General features: G+C 38.4%; 1 protein-coding gene across 1 annotated transcript in view; it reads right to left on the bottom strand.

Moving 5' to 3' along the window:
- The window catches only part of LOC141060642 (dynein axonemal heavy chain 3-like), a 2648786-nt gene that overhangs the window by 2109411 nt on the left and 517162 nt on the right, over nt 1-22213 (bottom strand). Inside the window, exon 9 of the mRNA XM_073556958.1 lies at nt 5738-5876. Within this exon, the coding sequence (XP_073413059.1) occupies nt 5738-5876 (139 nt within the window). The remainder of the gene's footprint in view (nt 1-5737; nt 5877-22213) is intronic.

Raw genomic sequence — 22213 nt, 5'->3', positions numbered from 1 at the left:
CATGCAATATATGTAAAGATTTGTCAGATAAAGAAACAAGTTCAGGAAGGACACCTCGGTCCTATTGAAAAAGAGTTGAAAAATACTGCGTATACCTATACTGCAAGAAATTGAAAAATACTCCACGAAGAACCATGGAATTAAGTGATGTGGATAAGTGGAGGAATTATAGTCATACTGTACATGCCTCTTCCTTATCTGTTTATCTGCTCTATAAAGTATGCTAAATAATTTATTTCCCGATATCTTCCCTCACGTAATCTACGATCCTCCCAAGACCTCCTCCTCTCCTCCACACTTATTTGCTCCTCACCAAACCGCCTCGAAGACTTCTCCTGTATAGCCCCCATCATCTGGAATTCTTTGCCCCAACACGTCCGGCTATCAACCACACTCAGATCCTTCAGACGGAACCTGAAAACCCATCTCTTCAGGAAAGCCTACAGCCTGCAGTGATTCCGCTGCCCCCTCACCATTACTGGAGCTACCGCCTCACCATCACTGGAGCTGCTGCAACCCCCCAACCTACTGTCTCCTTCCCCAACATCCTGTAGAATGTAAGCCCGAAAGGGCAGGGTCCTCTCTCCCATCTATATCAGTCTGTGATTGTTAGTTTGTTTACTGTAAGTGATATCTGTAATTTGTATGTAACCCCATCTCATGTACAGCACCATGGAATCAATGGCGCTATATAAATAAATATTAATAATAATAATAATTTCCAAAGTGGAGGAATTGTAGTCATACTCTCCATGCATCTTCTTTATCTGCCCTATAAAATATGCTAAATAAGTTTTTTTTCCAAAGGGAATGAGAATGAAGATTTGTTAGTACAGAGGCTGTGGCTTCTCAGGCGCTATGTATTGGTGAACTCTGGATTACACTCGAGCTACATAGGCTTAAGCCCCCTTTACATTTATCGATGCACCAGCGATCCCGACAATGACACGACCCGGTCAGGATCGCTGGTGCATCGCTAAATGGTCGCTAGTGAGCTGCCAAACAGGCAGATCTCACAGCGATGTAGCGACGCAGCAGCGGTCATTACTTACCTTTCAGACGCGGTGATGATGACGTCCTCCCGCCCACGTCCATGCGTTCCTCGTCGCCGCCAGCAGGAAGCCCAGCAGGAAGCGGCCGACGAGAAATGGACGTGGATGATCTTGCACGATCAGCGATAGCCAGTGGGGGAGCCGGTCGGAGGTAAGTATCACACATAGCGATATCGCTAGCAATATCGCTGCTGCATCACAAAATCGGTGACGTTTTAGCGATATTGCTAGTGATATCGCTATGTGTAAAGCCCTCTTTAGTTTTACAGGACAATGTTGTTTTCTTAGGATGGTGTACTAAAAATATTGTGTTGGTAGCAAGTGATGGTGTCCATTTAAATCCCTTGTCTGTCATTCTAGTTAATTGAAGGAGGTCCTGAATAATGTACCTCTGCTAGTAACTCAGATTGCCTTGGAGGCATATTCGCATGCAGCAGATTTATCGCACAAATTTCTGTAACTGAAAAACAGTTCTTTTCATATAAGTAAGATTGTTCTGCAGCATGTGCTGGGATTTGGCTGCTGACCATTTTTTTTTGGGGGGGGGGGTTGGCGTTATCATTTTTACTATCACTATTTGATCATTTGAGGAATAGTTTTATTGCCATTAATTCTATTCACCTACAGTTATTTTTTTCTTTTCTATATCAAGACATGGTAAAGCTGGTATCCATAATATTGCTTAAAAAAACTTAGTCACAAAGGCTAGATATATATTTTTTCAACATCCAGGGTTAGAGAATGTTCAAGTGTTATCGTTACTATTTCTAACTATTATTATTACATCTTTTTCAGTGCACAGATAATGGTTTAGAAGATGAATAGAACTATGAATATTTCAGTCATTTTAGATAAGTGACTTGTAATTCAATGATGCATAGAGCAGACCTTACAATATTAATATCAATGGGTCAATAAGTGGTTTCCATGCATTTTCAAAAAAGAGCTAACATGAAAGGGCAGCTTAACTCTGAAATAATGAAATTTCTGACATACGTTTTAAGCTGAATGCAGTAGCCGGTATTTGAGCAGCAGGGGATGGAAAAAATTGCATTTAAAACAACAAGTTATAGCTGGGCACCAGCTGCTCTATTTGCAAAGACATTATTATCCTTGGTGCAAAAATCTTGTTTTTTTTAAAAAAATATGTTTTTACCATTGAGCATAACCATTATCCATTGTGAACAATTTATCTTTAATAGAATGAGTCTTTTGAAACTTTTTTGGCTAGCACGTGATAAAAAAAATGTTAAGTTTATAGAACAATTGCCCAAAATAAACTAAACTATACTTGAGTTAATCATATAACATGTGCAGTCTCTAATACTGGTAAAAAGTATAGTTTATTGCTACAAAAAGGTAAACTCTAATTCCGTCATTTGTGGTCCACATACTTGTTTTCTCAATGATTTTTCCCAAATAGAATACCCATTATAATCTCTGGGCATGTGTACGTGTCTGTCTTTAAGCACATACTGCAGTGTTATGAATGTGTCACCGTAGGAGGCAAAAACAGAAATACTAGCTAAGTCCAGAAAACCAGAGAAGTTGGCAGCTATCGGATTGCAGACCCCTGAACCTATCAACAACATCTAGCAGTAGCCGTGGGGGGTTCCTACGGTGCCCTAGACCCCTCGATCACAGCCGGAGAACTACATAGCCTAAAGACAGAAAGGGAAATCTAAACTGCCCCACAGCAGACCCCAAAGCAATAGGCAGCCCCCAACATATAATGACGGTGAAGCAAGATGAAAAAACACTCACACAGATAGAAAGATAGGCTGAGCAAATGATGGGGCCCAAGCTAACTAAATAGGACAGGAAAGAAAAGCTGCTGTCTGCAGTCCACCAAAAGCCCTATCAAAACAAGGGCCAACAGGCTGATAGGGAAAAAGGCCCTGAAGACGCTAGGCTTCAAAAAGACTATATCAGCACTCAGGTATTTTCTGAAGACAGAGCAAAAAGGAATTCAACTCACCCCAGCAGGGAATGGCAGAAATTCAGAAAAACAAGGCAAAACAAAACACAAATGCAAAAAGCAGTGCAGAAAACTTAGCTTTTGAGGAGCAGGAATCAGACTGGTCTCCTAGAATCCCTCAGAGAGATCACCAGCAAGGCAGAAGGGCGTCAGCTGCCTTATATCCAGTCAGCAATTCCCGTCACCCAGTCATCATCATCATACCCAGGTGCTTGGTAATCAGCCTCACTACCTTCCTTCACCAGAAGAGGGAGTTCATCAGACCTCAGTGGTGAAGGGGAAAATGAACTCACAACACTGCAGATTTTCTACGAAAAGAAAATGTCAATTTTTGGTCTAATTTGTGGACTAAACTCAGCTAATCTAAGTGAGTCAATTCCTTTTTTATGGTTTAATAGTACAAGCTTGGAGAATGTATTTATTTTCTATTTGCATAGGAATGAAAAGAATGCTACATTAAGGGAAAAAATGACACAAATCAAGAATGGATCAAGGGCACTGATGAAATATTGTCCATTTTTCCTATACACACTAAAAAATGGACGATTGTATAACACTCTTATGATTCTTAGAATAGCAACCATTCATTCCCTTCGATCCACTTCATGTCATAAACATCTGCAGTGTAAAGCCCTCCTTAACATGTCTTAAAATAGTCTTTAAGAAAAATATCTCCAGTTTGATTCACTGCAATTAGCCTTTATTTAGAGGCTATGATTAAATATGGCTACAAGGCTACTTTGGTCAAATGACATGAAGATCATAAACTGCAATATCGCTTCTAATTATTTTACATTTGGTCACATTGCAACATGTCACTTAAAATGACGGCAACTCAGCGGCCACAAAAATGACACCTTCTTGATTTTCGACCAATAAGTTGGATGCATCATTGCCAGCAAAGGCTTCATAGTACATGTATGGACCAAAGGCCCCAAGCAAACCTAGCCTTATTCTTTGAACACAATAACTATATATTAATCAGATGTGTATTTGCTACCTATTCTGAAATGCTACAGTACTTTTGGAATCTGTCGAGACTTTGCATTATATTTTTTTGCCACGACAATTTCAAACAAGTTCTTCAGAAAATGCCTTGTCCTTTACAAAATTAATATTGACTCGTACTTTTGAATGAATTTATAAGAATTCATTTACATTTGATTTCTTTAAGTGCACTTGTCCTCACCCTAAACCTAGAGGAAAAAAATTGTCTTGTGGCCAACATCTGCTACACAAAAGGTAAAGAACTGCTTTTGGACCACAAACTGGCCTAATATGCAAAGAAACTGCTCCGATTCTCATACTCTAACTTGCTCTCTAGCTTTTATGTAGGGTAATTTATTCATATATTGCTTTTGCCATTCTCCAATGGCTCACTGCCTGTATGTAGTAAAGTAGAGAAGGAGCAGAAAGACAAAGAACTGCCCCTAATTCCTGTCATCCATCTTGGTGTATCTCCTGGTAGAGGCAGATTACTCTAGACAACAGGCAATAGATAGCAAGTTAGACAAAATAAGACATCTAGTGTCAAGTACTTAAGAGCAATTTTCTAATGGGAAGACAGCATTTTTAACTTGAACAATTTTCAGATTGACAATGTTGTCTGAGAGTTCAGTGGTATTGAAAGAGCTATTTTAGTTTGTTGGATTCTACATTTTTATATATTAGAGATAAGTGAATGTACAAAAAAAGGCTTTGTGAGAGGTGACTGTGGCCTTTCCTGTTGCAGAGTCATTTTCCCCACATATAAGACAATGCCAATTGAAATAACACAAAACCATTTAGCACAGCTATAAAGTGGTGGTGCAACAAGTAGGATCCTAGTCTGTAATCATATGAATATAGAAACTTGGCACACACACTATATATGATTTCCAGTGAAAAAGTCATTTTTAATATACAGTACATACAGTATAGATGTTTCGGTCACATTGAGCTTCATCACAGTACTATGTATTGTACTGCTGTCATTTGCTCCTCTGACCCGCGGTGGATGCTGTGTCATTGCCCTACATGCTGCATACTGACCGGACCGACTCTGCAAAGATTTGCCTTTTGTCCCTACTCCTGGGGGGACCACTTACCTTTTGGCTCTCCCTCTTTTGAGCATTATGCAAATGACAGCAGTACAATACATAGTACTGTGATGAAGGTCAATGTGACCGAAACGTCTATACTGTAAGTACTGTATATTAAAAATCACTTTTTCACTGGAAATCATATATACTGTGTGTGCCAAGTTTCTCTATTCAATGCCAATTGAAAGTGATTTCATGAAAGAAATATTTTCTTACAATGAGGAAAATGACTCCTAAATATGAAACTTGCCCATCAATGAAATAGCAGCTAAGTACATTTCAATAAAAATATAACAGCTCACACAATCTAACTCAAAAAAAGAAAATATGGAGCATTACTTACAGCATTAGTACTACATTAGTACTACACTAATGTCAGCCAGTTGGGTTAGCATACTAAAGGCTTCTAATTCATTGAACAATACAAGGACTTTCTATTTATCCTGCTTAAAAAGGTCTCCATGGCATATGTATTTTCAGAACAAATCAACTATTTTGCAGAATGGCTTATTTTATATCTAGAGGGTAGTATGCATAAGAATAATTCCTCCACTGCACTTGTCAAATATTCATGTATTAATAGCAATGAGAGCAGCTCGCGAAATATGACACAAATCCATACATACCTTTGTTAAATCCTGAAGGGATTTTCCCCACACCTTACAAAGTTCTGCTGGTATGTATGAATAGATTCCCTGAAGCCATTTTACACTAAGTGGAGACACCATACAAGGGTCGATGGATTCTTCAATAAGCCTGTAATATCTACAGAATGAAAATGCAGTGTGAGAACAGTTTCAAAAGCTTTGCTGTTCCCTCAGCAGATATTATGAATAGGAAAGATATCCTTTTTTTTTTACAAAGTATATGACACCCTAGCTAAAAAAAAAAAGCATGACAAGCTCTCTATCCTGTCACAACCTTGTGCCAGAATATGTCAGAAATGAGCACATAATAACAGTTATTCTGAATAATATAGTTAAACCCGCGATAACAGACTGACTTACTATTCCCTTGATTAATGTTCTTCACAGTAAGCGATGCCTCGATTTCAGCCATTCTAAATTAAGCTAATTATTTCTTCACCCTGCTGTCAATTAGGTTCAATTTTGCAATATCAACAAGTTTAAACTTAAACAGAATTTGCATAATAAAATCATTAAAATCCTTTTAGAGGACATATGCTAATCGAATATTTATGAAACACAATTAGATTTTTTTTTCCTGTGGAATCCAAACTAGAATACAGAGTATTTACTCCATTATACACCCTTGTATATAAATGATTCATAGTAAATACAATTTGAAACATAATAAAATATATTTGTAATGCAGAGATATTAGCAGTTACTACATTTAGCATAATGATATCCAACTTAAAGATACACAGTTTGGGATACTACCAATGTTCCTAACATGCCTTGACTACTATGTTTAGCAACATTTGCAGAGCAATACAGTAGATTAGAAATCAATGAATTTCTGAAATTAAACCAAATTTGGATTTCATTAATATGTATTCTTTAAAAAAAAATCTGTCACCTCAATATACTGCCCTATGAAAAGGCAGAATACAACACCTATAGTTATGTATTCTTAGTATCCAACATGATGCAACAAATATTTTGCCATTTGACTACAGGGCATGATGAAATGATGAAAGAATATTGCAGGCCCCAATTCAGTACAGTTTTTGAGTTGTTGCACAATTATATATATATATATATATATATATATATATATACATACAATGCTCAAAAAATAAAGGGAACACTTTAACAACAGAATATAACTCCAAGTAAATCAACCTCTGTGAAATCAAACTGTCCACTTAGGAAGCAACACTGATTGACAATCAATTTCACATGCTGCTGTGCAAATGGAATAGACAACAGATGGAAATTATTGGCAATTATCAAGACACACTCAATAAGGGAGTGGTTCTGCAGGTGGGGACCACATACCACATCTCAGTACCAGTGCTTTCTGGCTGATGTTTTGGTCACCTTTGAATGTTGGTGGTGCTTTCACACTTGTGGTAGCATGAGACGGCCTCTACAAACCACACAAGTGGCTCAGGTAGTGCAGCTCATCCAGGATGGCACATCAATGTGAGCTGTGGCAAGCAGGTTTGCTGTGTCTGTCAGCGTAGTGTCCAGAGGCTGGAGGCGCTACCAGGAGACAGGCCAGTACACCAGGAGATGTGGACGGGGCCATAGGAGGGAAACAACCCAGCAGTAGGACCACTATCTCAGCCTTTGTGCAAGGAGGAACAGGAGGAGCACTGCCAGAGCACTGCAAAATGACCTCTAGCAGGCCACAAATGTGCATGTGTCTGCACAAATGGTTAGAAACCGACTCCATGAGGATGGTCTGAGTGCCCAACGTCCACAGATGGGGTTTGTGCTCACAACCCAAGACCGTGCAGGACGCTTGGCATTTGCCACAAAACACCAGGATTGGCAAATTCATCACTGGCGTCCAATGCTCTTCACAGATGAAAGCAGGTTCACACTGAGCACATGTGACAGACGTGACAGAGTCTGGAGACACCGTGGAGAGCGATCTGCTGCCTGCAACATCCTTCAGCATGAACGGTTTGGCAGTGGGTCAGTAATGCTGTGGGTGGCATTTATTTGGAGGGCCACACAGCTCTCCATGTGCTCGCCAGAGGTAGCCTGACTGCCATTAGGTACCGAGATGAGGTCCTCAGACCCCTTATGAGACCATATGCTGGTGCAGTTGGCCCTGGGTTCCTCCTAATGCAGGACAATACCAGACCTCATATGGCTGGAGTGTGTCAGCATTTCCTGCAAGATGAAGGCATTGAATCTATGGACTGGCCTGCCCATTCCCAAGACCTGAATCCGATTGAACGTATCTGGGACATCATGTTTCACTCCATCCACCAATGTCACGTTGCACCAAAGACTGTCCAGGAGTTGGTGGATGCTTTAGTCCAAGTCTGGGAGAAAATCCCTTAGGAGACTATCTGCCGCCTCATCAGGAGCATGCCCAGGCATTGTAGTGAGGTCATACAGGCACATGGAGGCCACACACAAAACTGAGCATCATTTTGACTTGTTTTAAGGACATTACATTGCACTTTAATTTCTTGTGTAGCTCCAAATCCAGGCCTCCATTGGTTTATAAATTTGATTTTCATTGATGATTTTTGTATGATTTTGTTGTCAGCACTTTCAACTTTGTACAGAACAAAATCCTTCCTCATTCTTGGGTCCTCTATCAGAGGCCTGGGAGTTTGAGGGTTCTGCTCAGGACCTTAGTTGTTCCCAGCATTGCACCTTTCTGGACAGAGAGTTCAAATGTTTCCCCTGGGATCTGTTGTAGTCATTCTTTCAACTTAGGGGTCATTACTCCAAGTGCTCCTATCACACCTGGAATCACTGTTGCCTTCATCTTCCACATCTTCTCCAGTTCTCCTTTGAGACTCTAGTATTTCTCCAGCTTCTCAAATTCCTTCTTTCTGATGTTGCTGTCACTTGGCATTGCCACATCTATTATCATTGCTGTCTTCTAATCCTTGTCTACTATCACAGTGTCTGATTGGTTAACTAACACCTGCTTATCCGTCTGGATCTTGAAGTCCCACAGGATTTTAGCCCTTTCATGCTCCACCATTTTTTCTGGTGTCTCCCACCTGGACTTAGGGTGACGTAGCCCATATGCTGTGCAGATATTCCAGTATACAATTCCCACTACTTGGTTGTGGTGTTCAGTATACGCTGTTCCTGCTTGCATTTTGCACCCTGCCACTATGTGCTGGATGGTTTCTGAGGTTTCTTTGCATAGTCTGCACATTAAGTCTTATCTTGTGTGGTAGATTCCTGCTTCTATGGATATGATACTTCGTGCTTGCTCTTGTGCCGTTATGATTAGTGCCTCTGTGCTGCCTCGGAGTCCAGCTTTCTCCAGCCATTGGTAGGATTTCTCCAAGTCAGCCACCTCCATTATTTGTCTATGGTACATCCCATGCAGCGGCTTGTCTTGTCATGGCGCTTCATGTACCAGTTCTTCCTTCCAGATCTGTTGTTGTTGTTACTGCCTTAGGCTTTCTCTCAACATCTCATCTTTTGGTGCCATTTTTCTGATGTATTCCTGGATACTTCGTGTTTCATTCATGATGGTGGCTTGGAAGATTATCAAGCCTCAACCACCCTCCTTTCTGTTGGTATACAATTTTTGGGTGCTAGACTTAGGGTGAAGACCTCCATGCATTGTTAGGAGCTTTTTGTCTTCACATATGCAGCTTCCATCTCTTCTTTTACCCAGCACACTATGCCAGCAGGGTATTTGTTACCTGGCAGGGAATATGCATTAATTGCATGGATTTTTTTCTTCTCATTGAGCTGGCTCTTCGGGACCTGTCTTACCCTTTGATGGTATTTGGATGTTGCTACTTTTCTTGCCTCCTCATCATGGTTATTTGTAGCATGTCTTTAAATCTGCTATGTGCCCTGCTTCCACTCTTGAACTTGTATCCATAGCCAGACTATCCTGTCCATGGATGGATATACTATATATATATATATACTCCAAAACTGTACTGAATTGGGGCCTGCTGTATTCTTAAATACACATACTGTAAATACACATGTGTGTATATATATATATATATATAATGTCTATATATACACATTTACAGTCATGGCGTACAGTGTTGGCACCCTTGAAATTGTCACAGAAAATGATTGTAATTATTGTAATTACATATGCTTTGTTATACACATGTTTATTTCCGCTGTGCTCATTGGAACAACATAAACAAAACAGAAGAAAAAAGGCAAATTGATCATCATTTCACCTAAAACCCCAAAAATGGGAAGGATAAAATTGTTGCCACCCTCTACTTAATATTTAGCTGCATAAACTTTGGAATAAAAACTCATCACTTTCTAAAGCCATCAACAAGCTTTTGCGCCTCATCTTGGACATCACTTCTATTGCAAACTGCTCTAGGTCTCTCATATTTGAGGATGCCTTCTCCCAACAGCAATTTACAGCTCTCTCCACAGGTGTTAAATGGGCTATAGATCTGGATTCATTTGGCCACTTTCCAGCCATCCATTCATGGTTTTTTCTTGAAGTATGTTTGGGGTCATTGTCCTGCTACAAGACCAATGACATGGGACAAAAACCCAGCTTTCTAACACTGGGTACTGCATTGTGACTCATTTCCTTTGGAAATATTCAGATTTCATGATGCCTTGAACATAGTCAAGGCCACCAGTGACAGAGGTAACTAAACAGTCCCAAAACATCTTTGAACCTCCATCATATTTCATTGTAAATCCTCAGTTATTTTCTTTGTAGAACTCATTCCCTTATAAATAAACAGAATAATGATAAGCTTTACCACAAAGCTCTATCTTGGCCTTATTTTTCCTTTCTCAGAAGGATTTTGGCTTATTCACATACATTTTGGCAAAACTATATTCTAGCTTTTTTATGTCTCTGTGTCAACAGTAGGGTTCTCCTGGGTCTCTTGCCATGGAATTTAATTTCATTCAAATGTAGACAGATATGTTGTGTTTACACTGATGTACCCTGAGCCTGCAAAACAGTTTGAGTTTCTTTGGAAGTTGATTGGGGCTGCTTACCTACCATCTGGACTATTCTGCGTTGCAACTTTTCATCAATATTTCTCTGCTGACTATGTCCAGGGAGATTAGCCATAGTGCTATGGATTGAAAACTTCTTGATTATGTTGCGCATCATGGACAAAGGAACAAAGATCTCTGGAGATGGACTTGTAACCTTGATTTTGTTGATATTTTTCAACAATTTTGGTTCTCAAGTCGTCAGACAGTTTTCATCTCCTGTTTCTCTTCTCCATGCTTAGCGTGGCACACGCAGACACATAATGCAAAAAATTTAGTCAACCTTTCCACCTTTTATCTGGTTTTTGCTGTGATTTTCATATTGCCCACACCTGTAACTTGCCACAGGTGAGTTTGAACGTGCGTTGCATACTTGAAATAAAGTTGTTTACACACAATTTTGGAAAGGTGCCAAAAATTTGTCTGATTAATTTTTGGGTTATGTGTGGAATTATGTCCAATTTGCTTTTTTTCTCTGTTTTTTGTGTTGTTGTAATACACACAAAGGAAATAAACATGTGTAAAACAAAATGTGTAACTACATTAATTTTCTGGAACAAATTGATGTTGCCAACATTTTTGGCCATATATATATATTTATGTCTCACAATATTGTGCTACAAGCTATCTAATCTAATCTGGCAAGATTTAAAATTAAGAAATCGTGCAGATTTTAAAGAGAAATTCAATTCTCAGCAAAGTTATTATAGGCAAATTGAATTTTATTATTATCCTCAGGGGTTACACACAACCCCAGAGTATAATAAAAGTAGAAGCTAAAATTAAAATCATGCTCACCTCACCGCTCGCATGTCCTGCTATTCTCGCAGCCCACCATCTGGCCCTCCGCATGTCTTCTTTTCCCTTTACTCCACCATGCATTCTATTCACTCCAGACCCTGGATTCCAAGTTGACCAGGCTTTATACATCACAGTTCATCAGAGGCTTAGTCAACCTGGAAGCCAGGACCTAGTGTGAGAAGGATAAAGAGACTGGATGACAGGGAAAAAGATGAGGTGTAGAGGACAGGACAGCAAGCTAAGTGATCAGTGATGTATTATTATTATTTTTTCTTTAACCATTTTCCTGACCTTCTGAGGCTTAACAAAATGGCAGCATCAACTTGCCACCATTTTGCTGCATTCTGGCAGAATTTAATAGGAAAAAAAATGTATTCTGAATAGTGCAAATGTACGGTTATGTGGCGCTTATGTGCCTGTGCACAAGGAATAAATCCTGTTTCTTGTGAATGAAGAATGAATTGTGCTTTTTTCAGTGTGTTGGACCCATTTAGAGCTGTGTTTCAGCAATCCTTGATGCATTTGTTTTTCTCATCTGAAGAAAAAAAATAGTTTTCCTTATTCCTAAAGTTGTAAAATACTGATAGCATAAATATTACATCAGCGTGCTTTCAGTTTTTTTTCATACTGCCTTTGACTTGCATTGGCGAGTTTGATCAGAAAACCAGATCAAAGTAGAATGTGACTCTTTTTTTCTTGCTCAAGAAAAATTAGTCTGCAAAAAAAGGACATATGAAAAGGCATATACATTGTAACGGGTCCATGATCTATCTATAATAATAGATAGCACACATACCAAGAAACGGATCTGTTAAAGAGCCCTAATTCTCAGAATAGAGTCTTCCTTTGCTATCTATTTTGATTTTTTTGGCAGTGTAACATCCTTTCTTAGCTACAGTACTTTAATGCTTGACTGCTGAATAAGGATGCAAAAAGCAGAAGTTTATTTGGAGTCTTTTTAGTGCTATATTTGAATGAGCACTTAAGACTCTCAGTACTATAATACCATAAAATATATTAGCGTTTGTGTCCCCATATCTATAACATAGCTATATTTAGTTAAAATGAAAGTAATATTTTATTTTACAAATGCTTACAACTTAAGTAATAATGACAATTTAGTTGGTCACTCTGGTTACTGTGTATAGAGCATATTTTGGCCTTGTACAGAATATCGATTTCCATTTCATGAGCCTGGAAAAGAACACGGTTAACGCTTAACCTCTTTTGATAGTGGTGAGAATACTGTGGCAATTAATAACAAGGCCAAGGCATCTGGGCTATTTAACAAGCCTCTAGGCCTTAATATGGATCCTGCTTCCCTTGATTGATTTCATCTATGGGCATTTTTTATAAGAAGGCTTTTTCTATGTAAGGAAAGCAATACACCAATATTAAGTTGCTGTACATGACTAGCAAGACAGCTTCAACATATATAGCACAAATGCAGATGATCTAGTTTTAAAAGCAATATTAATAAAATAAAATAATGATATGGATTTGTTGCAAATAATAAATAAAATTTGAGAATACCTCTGTTTTTTCTAATCTGGGGGCCTAATAAACATTGACTATGTTCAGAACTTCAGAGTGACTGTATGACTTGACAGCTCAGCTTTTCCTGAAGATTTACCGAATTACACAAATTGTTTTATAAAGTGAATTAAAGATAAAATTTCCACCCACCGTTATACTACTGCAAAGTTGAATTCATATTCTGCCTTATACAAAGCCAGGACTACATGACATAACTGCTCATATGGTAGTGCGATGACAATAGGGTAATTGTAGGATTTAGGCTTGTCTATAGAAGGGGGTTTTAGTTTGCTTTTTAGGTGGAGGAGTGTCTGATCAGTTGGGGTTAGCGAGCTCCAAAGCATAGGGCATGCATATGGGAAATGGCTGTGTGACGATAAGACAAGAAGAAAGCAAAATAGGAGGTCTTCTGAAGAATAGAGTATGGAGGTGATGAATAGAAATGAAAATCATTGCTAATATTTTGAACATTATTTACAAAACTAGTAGCCAGTAAAGAGCTGAGTGGAGGAACTGGCAGTTGAGTAAGGAAGGGAAAAGCGATTTTAAAGGAACATTGGGGCTATGCAAGAGTGCTAGATCGAATGCCACAGAAAAGGATGTTCCAGTTGTCTAATAGATTACTTAAAGTTGACTAAAAGTTGAGGAAGAAGTGGCTTTGAAAAGTATTTTAAGGAAGAGGTGGCAGGGGCTTGTATGTGTTTTTTGAAAGACAAAGCAGAAGGTTATTCAAAAGTAGGGTGAATGTCACCCTCAGTCTGTTTTCATGGACCATACTGTAATCAGGCATACATTAGCATTTCTTGTACTGCATATGGTGGGGCATGATTGTCTGTGTTCTCCCAATAAGCAAACCTGCAGACAGGCTAAGACAGGGCCTCTTGAACATTTTTCATCCTTTGAGCTATGTTTAAGGAGGTGGGTGTTAGTATCTCTGCCCAACAAGGGGGATGATCCCCAGAGAGGCAGAACAATAAGCCACATGTTTGGTTAATTAGTTGATGCTGTGTCTTGGGAAGGGCAAGGATCTGCTGCTGTGACCAGATCCTGGTACCATGTATGGAGATTGGAGATCATTTGTCATCACCCTGCTGTATTTGAGGAACAAATGTAAAGACTGTTGTTGCATATTCCTTGGAGACAGATTACCGGGTGGCGCCCCTGGATTTGTCCCTTTTGTGTGGCCACCTTGCAGGCTCTAAGTAGCCATTTCTGTGTTTGAGGTCTTGTTCTTCCAGGCTCAATAAAAGTTGGTGGATTGTTCATTGACCTGCTGTTCCCGCCCTGATCTGTCACGCGCACCTGTCACATAAAGGACTTGTGAGAATGAGGAAAATGTGGAGCCATTAACTGTTATTGATAGTCTGGTGTGAGTGATAGTTGTAAGATAATGAATTCAGTTTTATCTGTGTTGATTTTGGAAAGCAGGAAAAGGCGAATAAATAAGATAGACAATATTGAAAATCATAGTCAGTAGAAAAATAACATTTAGGACAGCCAAGTACATTAGAAAAGTTTTTCCAAAAGCTATGGGATTCTACAAGCTTTCCCTGCCAGAGATATAAATGGAGAAGAGTAGGGGTCTCATGATTGAACCTTTCTGGACACAAACTAAAGAGATCAAGATGAGGAAGTGTTATGTAAATGTGCATGTCATCCTTATGCATGAATGCATGAAAGCCATGCTAATATTGTCTTTATTATTACAATTTTTATATATATGCTGCATTCATTTTGGTAAGTGCACTGATAATAGGATTGAGCAAAATAATTCACAGGACCCTGGTTTGATATCAGTGGTTGCCAGACAAGAGCCCTGTAAACTTCCTTCTCTCTCCTGTCATCCCCAGTGTCTCTTATTATTTGTAGGCCCAACGCGATGTAATGCATGCTTCATGTCACAATGATGATGTCACACCAGAACTGCAAATCAGGAGATGTCCTGAGGAAGCCAGCAAACAGGAAGAGGTTCACAAGGTTATGATTCAGCAGCCACGTGGCCTTTGGGTCAGGGTCCTGCAAATCTTTTTGCTCAACTGAAAAAGTATTAATTTCTTTACTTTTGCTCAACTAAAAGGTTTATTTCATGAAGACATCCCTAAACTATGTACCCTATAAGAATACCATCTCTAAAAGCCCTTAAAAGAAGCATAGGTTTTCCCCAGCAAAAACTACTGATCTGGTTTCTAATTGTACTTATGAGACTACCATTATTATGAACCTAAAAATAAACATGGAAAACAATGGAGAAACAATGCCAGTGACTCCCAAGAAACAAAGGGAATTGGCTTTTGTATTAAAGAATAGCTATGTGCATTAAGATGCACATTTATTGTAATATTTACATACTACATATAATGGCGATGATTGCTCAAGTAAACTGAAATTTCAGTTGTAACATAGTTTTTATTTTAAATCTGTTGGTTACATAGTGCAATCACATTTTACAGTATTGTACATGCTGCTTATCCTCAAATGTGAGAATCCAGATAAAGAGGTTCATCACTTAAATTTATTTCTAGAACAATCTGATTAATAATGCAGCCTGAGAAGAGGTTGGCATAGATTGACTGCTGAAAAGCTGCTTTTCTCCCTCTCTGCTGCCAATACTATTTTGGGCTGAGCGGCATAGCTATAGTTTGTCTGAAGCCACAACAATTTCTTTTAGGACATAAGCCATGCCTTTTTCCAACTCTTTCTTCCAAAGCAGCCACACTTTTAATTAATTTATAGAGAGTAGCCAATATATCTATATCAATCAACATAATTCACAGAACCAAAGCTTCATGTGTGGCAGTCTATGCGACCATAGGTGGTATTTATTGATGCTGTACCTAAAATAGATGAAACTTTGGATTATTTGAAAGTGCTAAAATCCCCAGCCTCTTACGCTAGGCCAGGATATCGGGTTTTGATGAGAACTGTGAGAGTTATACATAATTGACAAAAGGGCATGATGTCCTAACATTTCAGCGCTCACATCGGTGATCAGAAGCTGTGATCAGAGCCAGATGGATGGCGGTGAGGAGTGGAGGGGCTAGAGAGGTGACTGGCAAGGTGAATATAAATATATTTTTTTTATTTTTAAATCTTTTGAAGTCCGTTTATAGTTAAAAAAAAATGGTGGACAGATGTTACCATTTTGCTGAATCCACTCAAAAACAAATGATAAAATAATATGCTTTTTGGGAAATGCAGATTTTTGTAATATTCAAATAGAAAGCAATTCCACTTGAATATATCTGTTCATCTTTAGTACACAGTTGATGTGTGCTCTGATATTTAGACAATTATTTAATCAAATATTGTATGAAATATTTGAGACCTGGTTTAATTTTTAAGTTTTACAAAGGGCATTATATGGTTTGACCAATAAAATGTGGTTTGGGGGGGACTGATGCTCTTTCTTGTCATGGGAAGGCATAGTCTTATCCCTGCAAAAATATTTTTATAATGTCTGGAAGTAACTCATGTTAAAGCTAGATTAAAAAAAACTTTCAGCTTTAAAAACGGGCCAACGGGTCTTGATAGTAATTTGGTATTAGAAGTGCTGACCTCATGAATATCTATTAAATACATAACACTGAAACTATAGCTTAGATTGGTTATCAATATGCTAAAATGAATTCATTAATATAATATGGTCTTTGGAAGAACCCATCTGTAAAGCCAGTAAGAAAGATCATAAGTTATAGTCATTCAAATGTCAGTATCTCCCACGAAACTACAAAATCTTCATGTTCAGATAAAGGAAGCAGAAGGAAAACGGAATAATAGACTATGACAGGGAAGCCCATGGGATCTTATACATATCAGCTAAGTAAACTATAAATCTGATACAAATGTCAGAATTTTTAAATGCAGGATCTCATGAGTCCCATAAGTAATCAAAATCATGTTTTAAAAGGACAGACCTCATAATGATTGTCATGTCAGATGGAGTACAAACATTCTTATGTGTGCTGAAGGTTTCCAAACTGCTTTTGAAGCATTAAATACTTTAAATGCTTAAAAATATTGATCATTAACTATTACATACATAATATGAACATACAATTCATAATTTATCAATTTCATGTTTCAACAAGGTAACACAGTATTATACCATAAATATACTCATGTATAAGTCGAGATTTTCAGCCCATTTTTTGGGCTGAAAGTCCCTCTCTCGGCTTATATATGAGTCATATACCTGGGGGTCAGCGGGGGAGGGGGGGCGGGGGTGTCAAAGATCATACTCACCCATCCTGGCACCCTCTGCAGCCACCTCGCTTCTCCACTGTCTCCCTTCCTGCCTTCAGCGGTCATGTGGTACCGATCATTAAACTCATGAATATGCGGATATTCATGAGGGGTAATGAGCGGTATCTCGTGACCTCTGAAGGCAGGAAGGGAGACAATGGAGAAGCGAGGCTGCAAAGACGTTCCAGGATGGGTGAGTATAGCGATATTCAACTGTCCTCGTTCCCGCGCTGCTCACCGCCGTCTGATGCTTCCTGTGTCTGTGATGTTTAGCCAGCAGGGGGCGCGATGATGTGGTTAGTGCGCGCCGTGCCCTCTGCTGGCTGAACAGTCACTGACAGAGGATGCGCAGACAGTGGTGAGCAGTGATGGACCCCGGGCAGGTGAATATCACAGGTGCCGGGTCCTGAGCAGGAGAGGTGAGTATGGCATTTTTTTTTTGCAGCAGCAGCATATGGGGGCATAATATATGGGGCAGCAGATGGGGCATATTCTATGAAGCAGCATATGGGGGCATAATCTATGGAGCAGCATATGGGGCATAGTCTATGGAGCAGCATATGGGGGCATATTCCATGGAGCAGCGTATGGGGGCATATTCCATGGAGCAGCATATGGGGGCATAATCTATGGGGAAGCATATGGGGGCATATTCTATGGAGCAGCATATGGGGGCATATTCCATGGAGCAGCATATGGGGGCATATTCTATGGGGCAGCATATGGGGGCATAGTCTATGGGGCTGCATATGGGGGCATAGTCTATGGGGCAGCATATGGGGGCATAGTCTATGGGGCTGCATATGGGGGCATAGTCTATGGGGCAGCATATGGGGGCATAGTCTATGGGGCAGCATATGGGGGCATATTCTATGGAGCAGCATATGGGGGCATATTCTATGGGGCATTTTATGGGGGCATAATCTATGGAGCATTTTATGGGGGCGTAATGTATGGAGCATCTTATGGGGCCATAACCTTTATGGAGCATTATATGGGGCATATTATTCTATGGAGCATCTTATGGGACCATTATTAACCTTTGTGCAGCATTATATGGGGGGTATTTTGTATGGAGCATTATATGGGGCTCCTGATTCAATATGGATATTCAAAAACATTTAACCTACTGATGTCTCAATTAATTTTACTTTTATTGGTATGTATTTTTATTTTTGAAATTTACCAGTAGCTGCTGCATTTTCCACCCTAGGCTTATACACAAGTCAATAAGTTTTCCCAGTTTTTGTGGCAAAATTAGGGGGATCGGCTTATACACGGGTCGGCTTATACACGAGTATATATGGTATACAAATATAACCAAACTAGTTAAGACTTAATGGTGGTCCCCTAAAATCTGTGCCCTATAAATATCTTTTAGCTTGCATTAATAATAGAATGTTTCAACTGCTATGTTACCGATTTAATAAAGCTCTATAATGACATTAACAATTAATAATAAGTAAGATATACTTATCTTACTTATTATTAATTGTTAATGGGCAGCACGGCGGCTCAGTGGACAACATCTGCAAGGAGTTTGTATGTTCTCCCCGTGTTTGCGTGGGTTTCCTCCGGGTACTCCGGTTTCCTCCCACATTCCAAAGACATACTGATAAGGAATTTAGATTGTGAGCCCCATTGGGTACAGTGATGAAAATGTGTGCAAACTGTAAAGCGCTGCGGAATATGTTAGCACTATATAAAAATAAATAAAGATTATTATTAAGATTATTATACTAGTCTACAATAGGTATCATGACATAATTGACACACAGACTTATTCATGAATTGCTAGCTGTTTACTGTTATGAGAAAACCTAAGTGGAACTTTTAAATTCAATGGCTTCTTTTGTCAGAGAATAATAAAAACATCTAGCCTTCAGAAGGTCCAAAAATGAGATAATGCAAACTCTGATAAACAACAGCATATGACAAATTACACACTGTAATTTATTTAACAAAAAATAGGCCAACAATAAGAAGCATTGCGGCAAAAATTAAGTGTACCTTTATGCCTCCCTTAGAAATTAAGAAGGTAAGCAACAGTTGATGCTAATCAAATACATTTAATTAGAGGTTTATCAGCAATTATGAGCACTTACACCTCTATAAGAGCCGACGTTTGGTAATTTGAAGAAATAGAGCATTGAGACAAGTGTTAAGGCAATGCTAAAGAGGAAATACATTAGGAATGATCTAAGAGAAGCGATTGTTGCTGACCATCAATTTGGAAGATCGCCAATTCCAAAAATTTGGATGACATAATTCTGTAGCGTGAAATATTATTGACAAGTAAAAAATGTCAAAATTCCATAAAGTTAACCATCTTTCTGTAAGTTGATGTCTCAATAAGTATAGACCATATATTCCTCAAAGAACTTATAATAAACCAAGAGATACAGCTCAGACTCCGAAGGATTCAATTATCATGTTAAATGTTCAAGTTAATGACATTACAATTAGAAAAAGACTGGAAAAGTATGGCTTGTTTGGAAAGGATTTTGGGGAAAAAGCTTCTTTTTAAAAAGAACATGGCAGCAAAGCTAAAGTTTGCAAAGTTGCTTTTAAACAAACCACAATATTCCTAGAACAAAGTTATTTAGACAAATAAGACTAAATTAGAGATGTTTGACCATGATGTCATAATGTCCAAAAACCAAACACAGTCAGCAGAAACACATTCGTTGAGTTGATCAAGAACTACTCTGTATGCCAAAGTGTTCTTGAGTCAAATGTGAGGCAATCTATCAAAAGCTAAAGCTTGTCCAAAACGGACAATAATTTTAAGCACACTTTCAAATACATATCCTGATAGGATAAAAGAAAATAATCATAAATTACGCCGACCAAAATTCCTCCATAACAAACCAATAAAGATAAGTAACAGACTGATAAAGTCAAAGAGAAAATGATTGCTTCATGTTTTTGCTGTTAAGGATGGTTCCAAAAGCCATTACTTTATTTTTCGCACACTGGCCTACTCATTAAAAAATAAATAATTACAGTCAAATTTTTCATGTTTTGTTGTTCACCTGAGATTGTATTTATTTTTTAAATCGTTGGACCCTTATTTCTCTCAATTTTGAGTTCAATGGCTCATGATATAAAATGTTCAAGTATTCAGCTATTCTCTTCTGCTCCACATTCGTAATTAATTTAAGCTTAGATGTTTGAGCCACATGTAATCAACTATGACAGTATTGATTAAAAGTAATTTGATTAAATTGTTCAATTTAGTTTGTTTTTACCTGGAACACACATTTTGGGTTATTATTGAAGGTTGTCATGTTTACATTTGGGGGTTTAGTGTAGCAGAATGAGGGAATCCTTAGGACAGCTGTTTCTTTTACTGTATATATTCTTACTGATAATGCTTGCAAAGCTCTGTGGAATTAATGGCACTATATAAGTGAGTAAAATAAATAAATATTGAAATGCGGTTTAATTGTTTTTGATCTGCAATAATGTAACATGAACTGGTTACTCATGGTGTTGTATATTTGCTGTCAGTGAATCAGGTAGATGTTTCCACCATTCTTGCCATTGTCAGCAGGCTTGCAACCTATCAGATCAGTTTCAATTTTTTTAAAACTAACATGCAAATTGTCTCTTCAGAGAGGAAGAGGACTAGAACTCTAGTGTCACCTACAGGAAGTAGCAATCCTAAAAGTCGATGTCAACCCTTTAACGAGCCTTATCACATGACTTAGGCCAAAACCAGAATCTCAGTTTGCAGACTCTGTGCTTTGAGGTACTGCCCCTCACAAGTGCAAAGTGTGAGATCTGGTTTGACTGTGTGAGAGTGTGAGAGGCGTCTGACCGGGATCCAAGAGATAACATTTTTCTTTGCGGCGAGTGACATATTAAAAATACCAAGTTGAGAAGACTTTTAAGCAGCAATTCTCCTCTGGGAAATATGCAAATTGTCTCTTCAGAGAGGAAGAGGACTAGAACTCTAATGCCACCTATAATATAAACATAAAACACATATGGGTCGATTAATCAAGACTAGTGGAGTGTACATTTGCACTACACCAGTCTTGCTGTAGAAGAAGGCACCAAATTCCAAAATTCTTTGTGAGGAGCAAGATACTAAATGAATTTTGTGCCTCTTCTGAGTGGCGTGCGATTGGAATAGCAATTCTGGCATACAAATCACTGGCAATATTGATGAATTTGATAGTTGAGCAAGGCCAAACCACTGTCTAGCCCTGGCTCATCCCCATATCTGCCAATTTTGGACAAGCGGATTCAAACTGGTGTAACACCACAAGTCACAAATTTTTGATGCAACCATCAGTTGTGCAAAGTCACAAATTTTTGATGCAACCGTCAGTTGTGCAAAAATATTTCTACTTTTCAAAGCTTTTATGACAGTTTTATGAAGTAAAAGCTTTGATGAACTGCCCCATAGACCAGTGTTGTTTACTGTACAACACTAAGCACAATTTCTAGTCTTCAAAATCTGTTTTATTTACTTGAGTAATAATTTTAAATCCTTAATAATGTTCTTAAGTACATGACAGTGAACAATACATGACTTAACATGCAATTATTCTTCTGCCTTCAGGATACATTTTATGATTAATTTCACTTTTCTGTATAAACACATTTAAGATGTCAAAAAGTTGTGATATTCCTACTTCAAACTAAATTAATATTTTTCATATTCTCATAAGCTTTGGAAAATTAAGCGCATTTGCAATATATGATTAAAAAAACCTTCTAAGAGGCCTTGGGTCAATAATAATTAAAAAAAACTAAATTATCCATCTTAATTTGGAACTGTCCAGTGCTGAAACAGCAATTTAAAGAGTAACAGTCATTTTAAATTTTATTTCATTAATCAATAGTAAACTTAATAATAGAAAATAGACAACATTTTAATACATCTTATCA

Source organism: Dendrobates tinctorius, unplaced genomic scaffold, assembly GCF_039654945.1.
Source record: "Dendrobates tinctorius isolate UK_male_01 unplaced genomic scaffold, ASM3965494v1 ptg000241l, whole genome shotgun sequence".
Taxonomy (NCBI): domain Eukaryota; kingdom Metazoa; phylum Chordata; class Amphibia; order Anura; family Dendrobatidae; genus Dendrobates; species Dendrobates tinctorius.
This window is presented reverse-complemented; position numbering and strand designations above follow the sequence as displayed.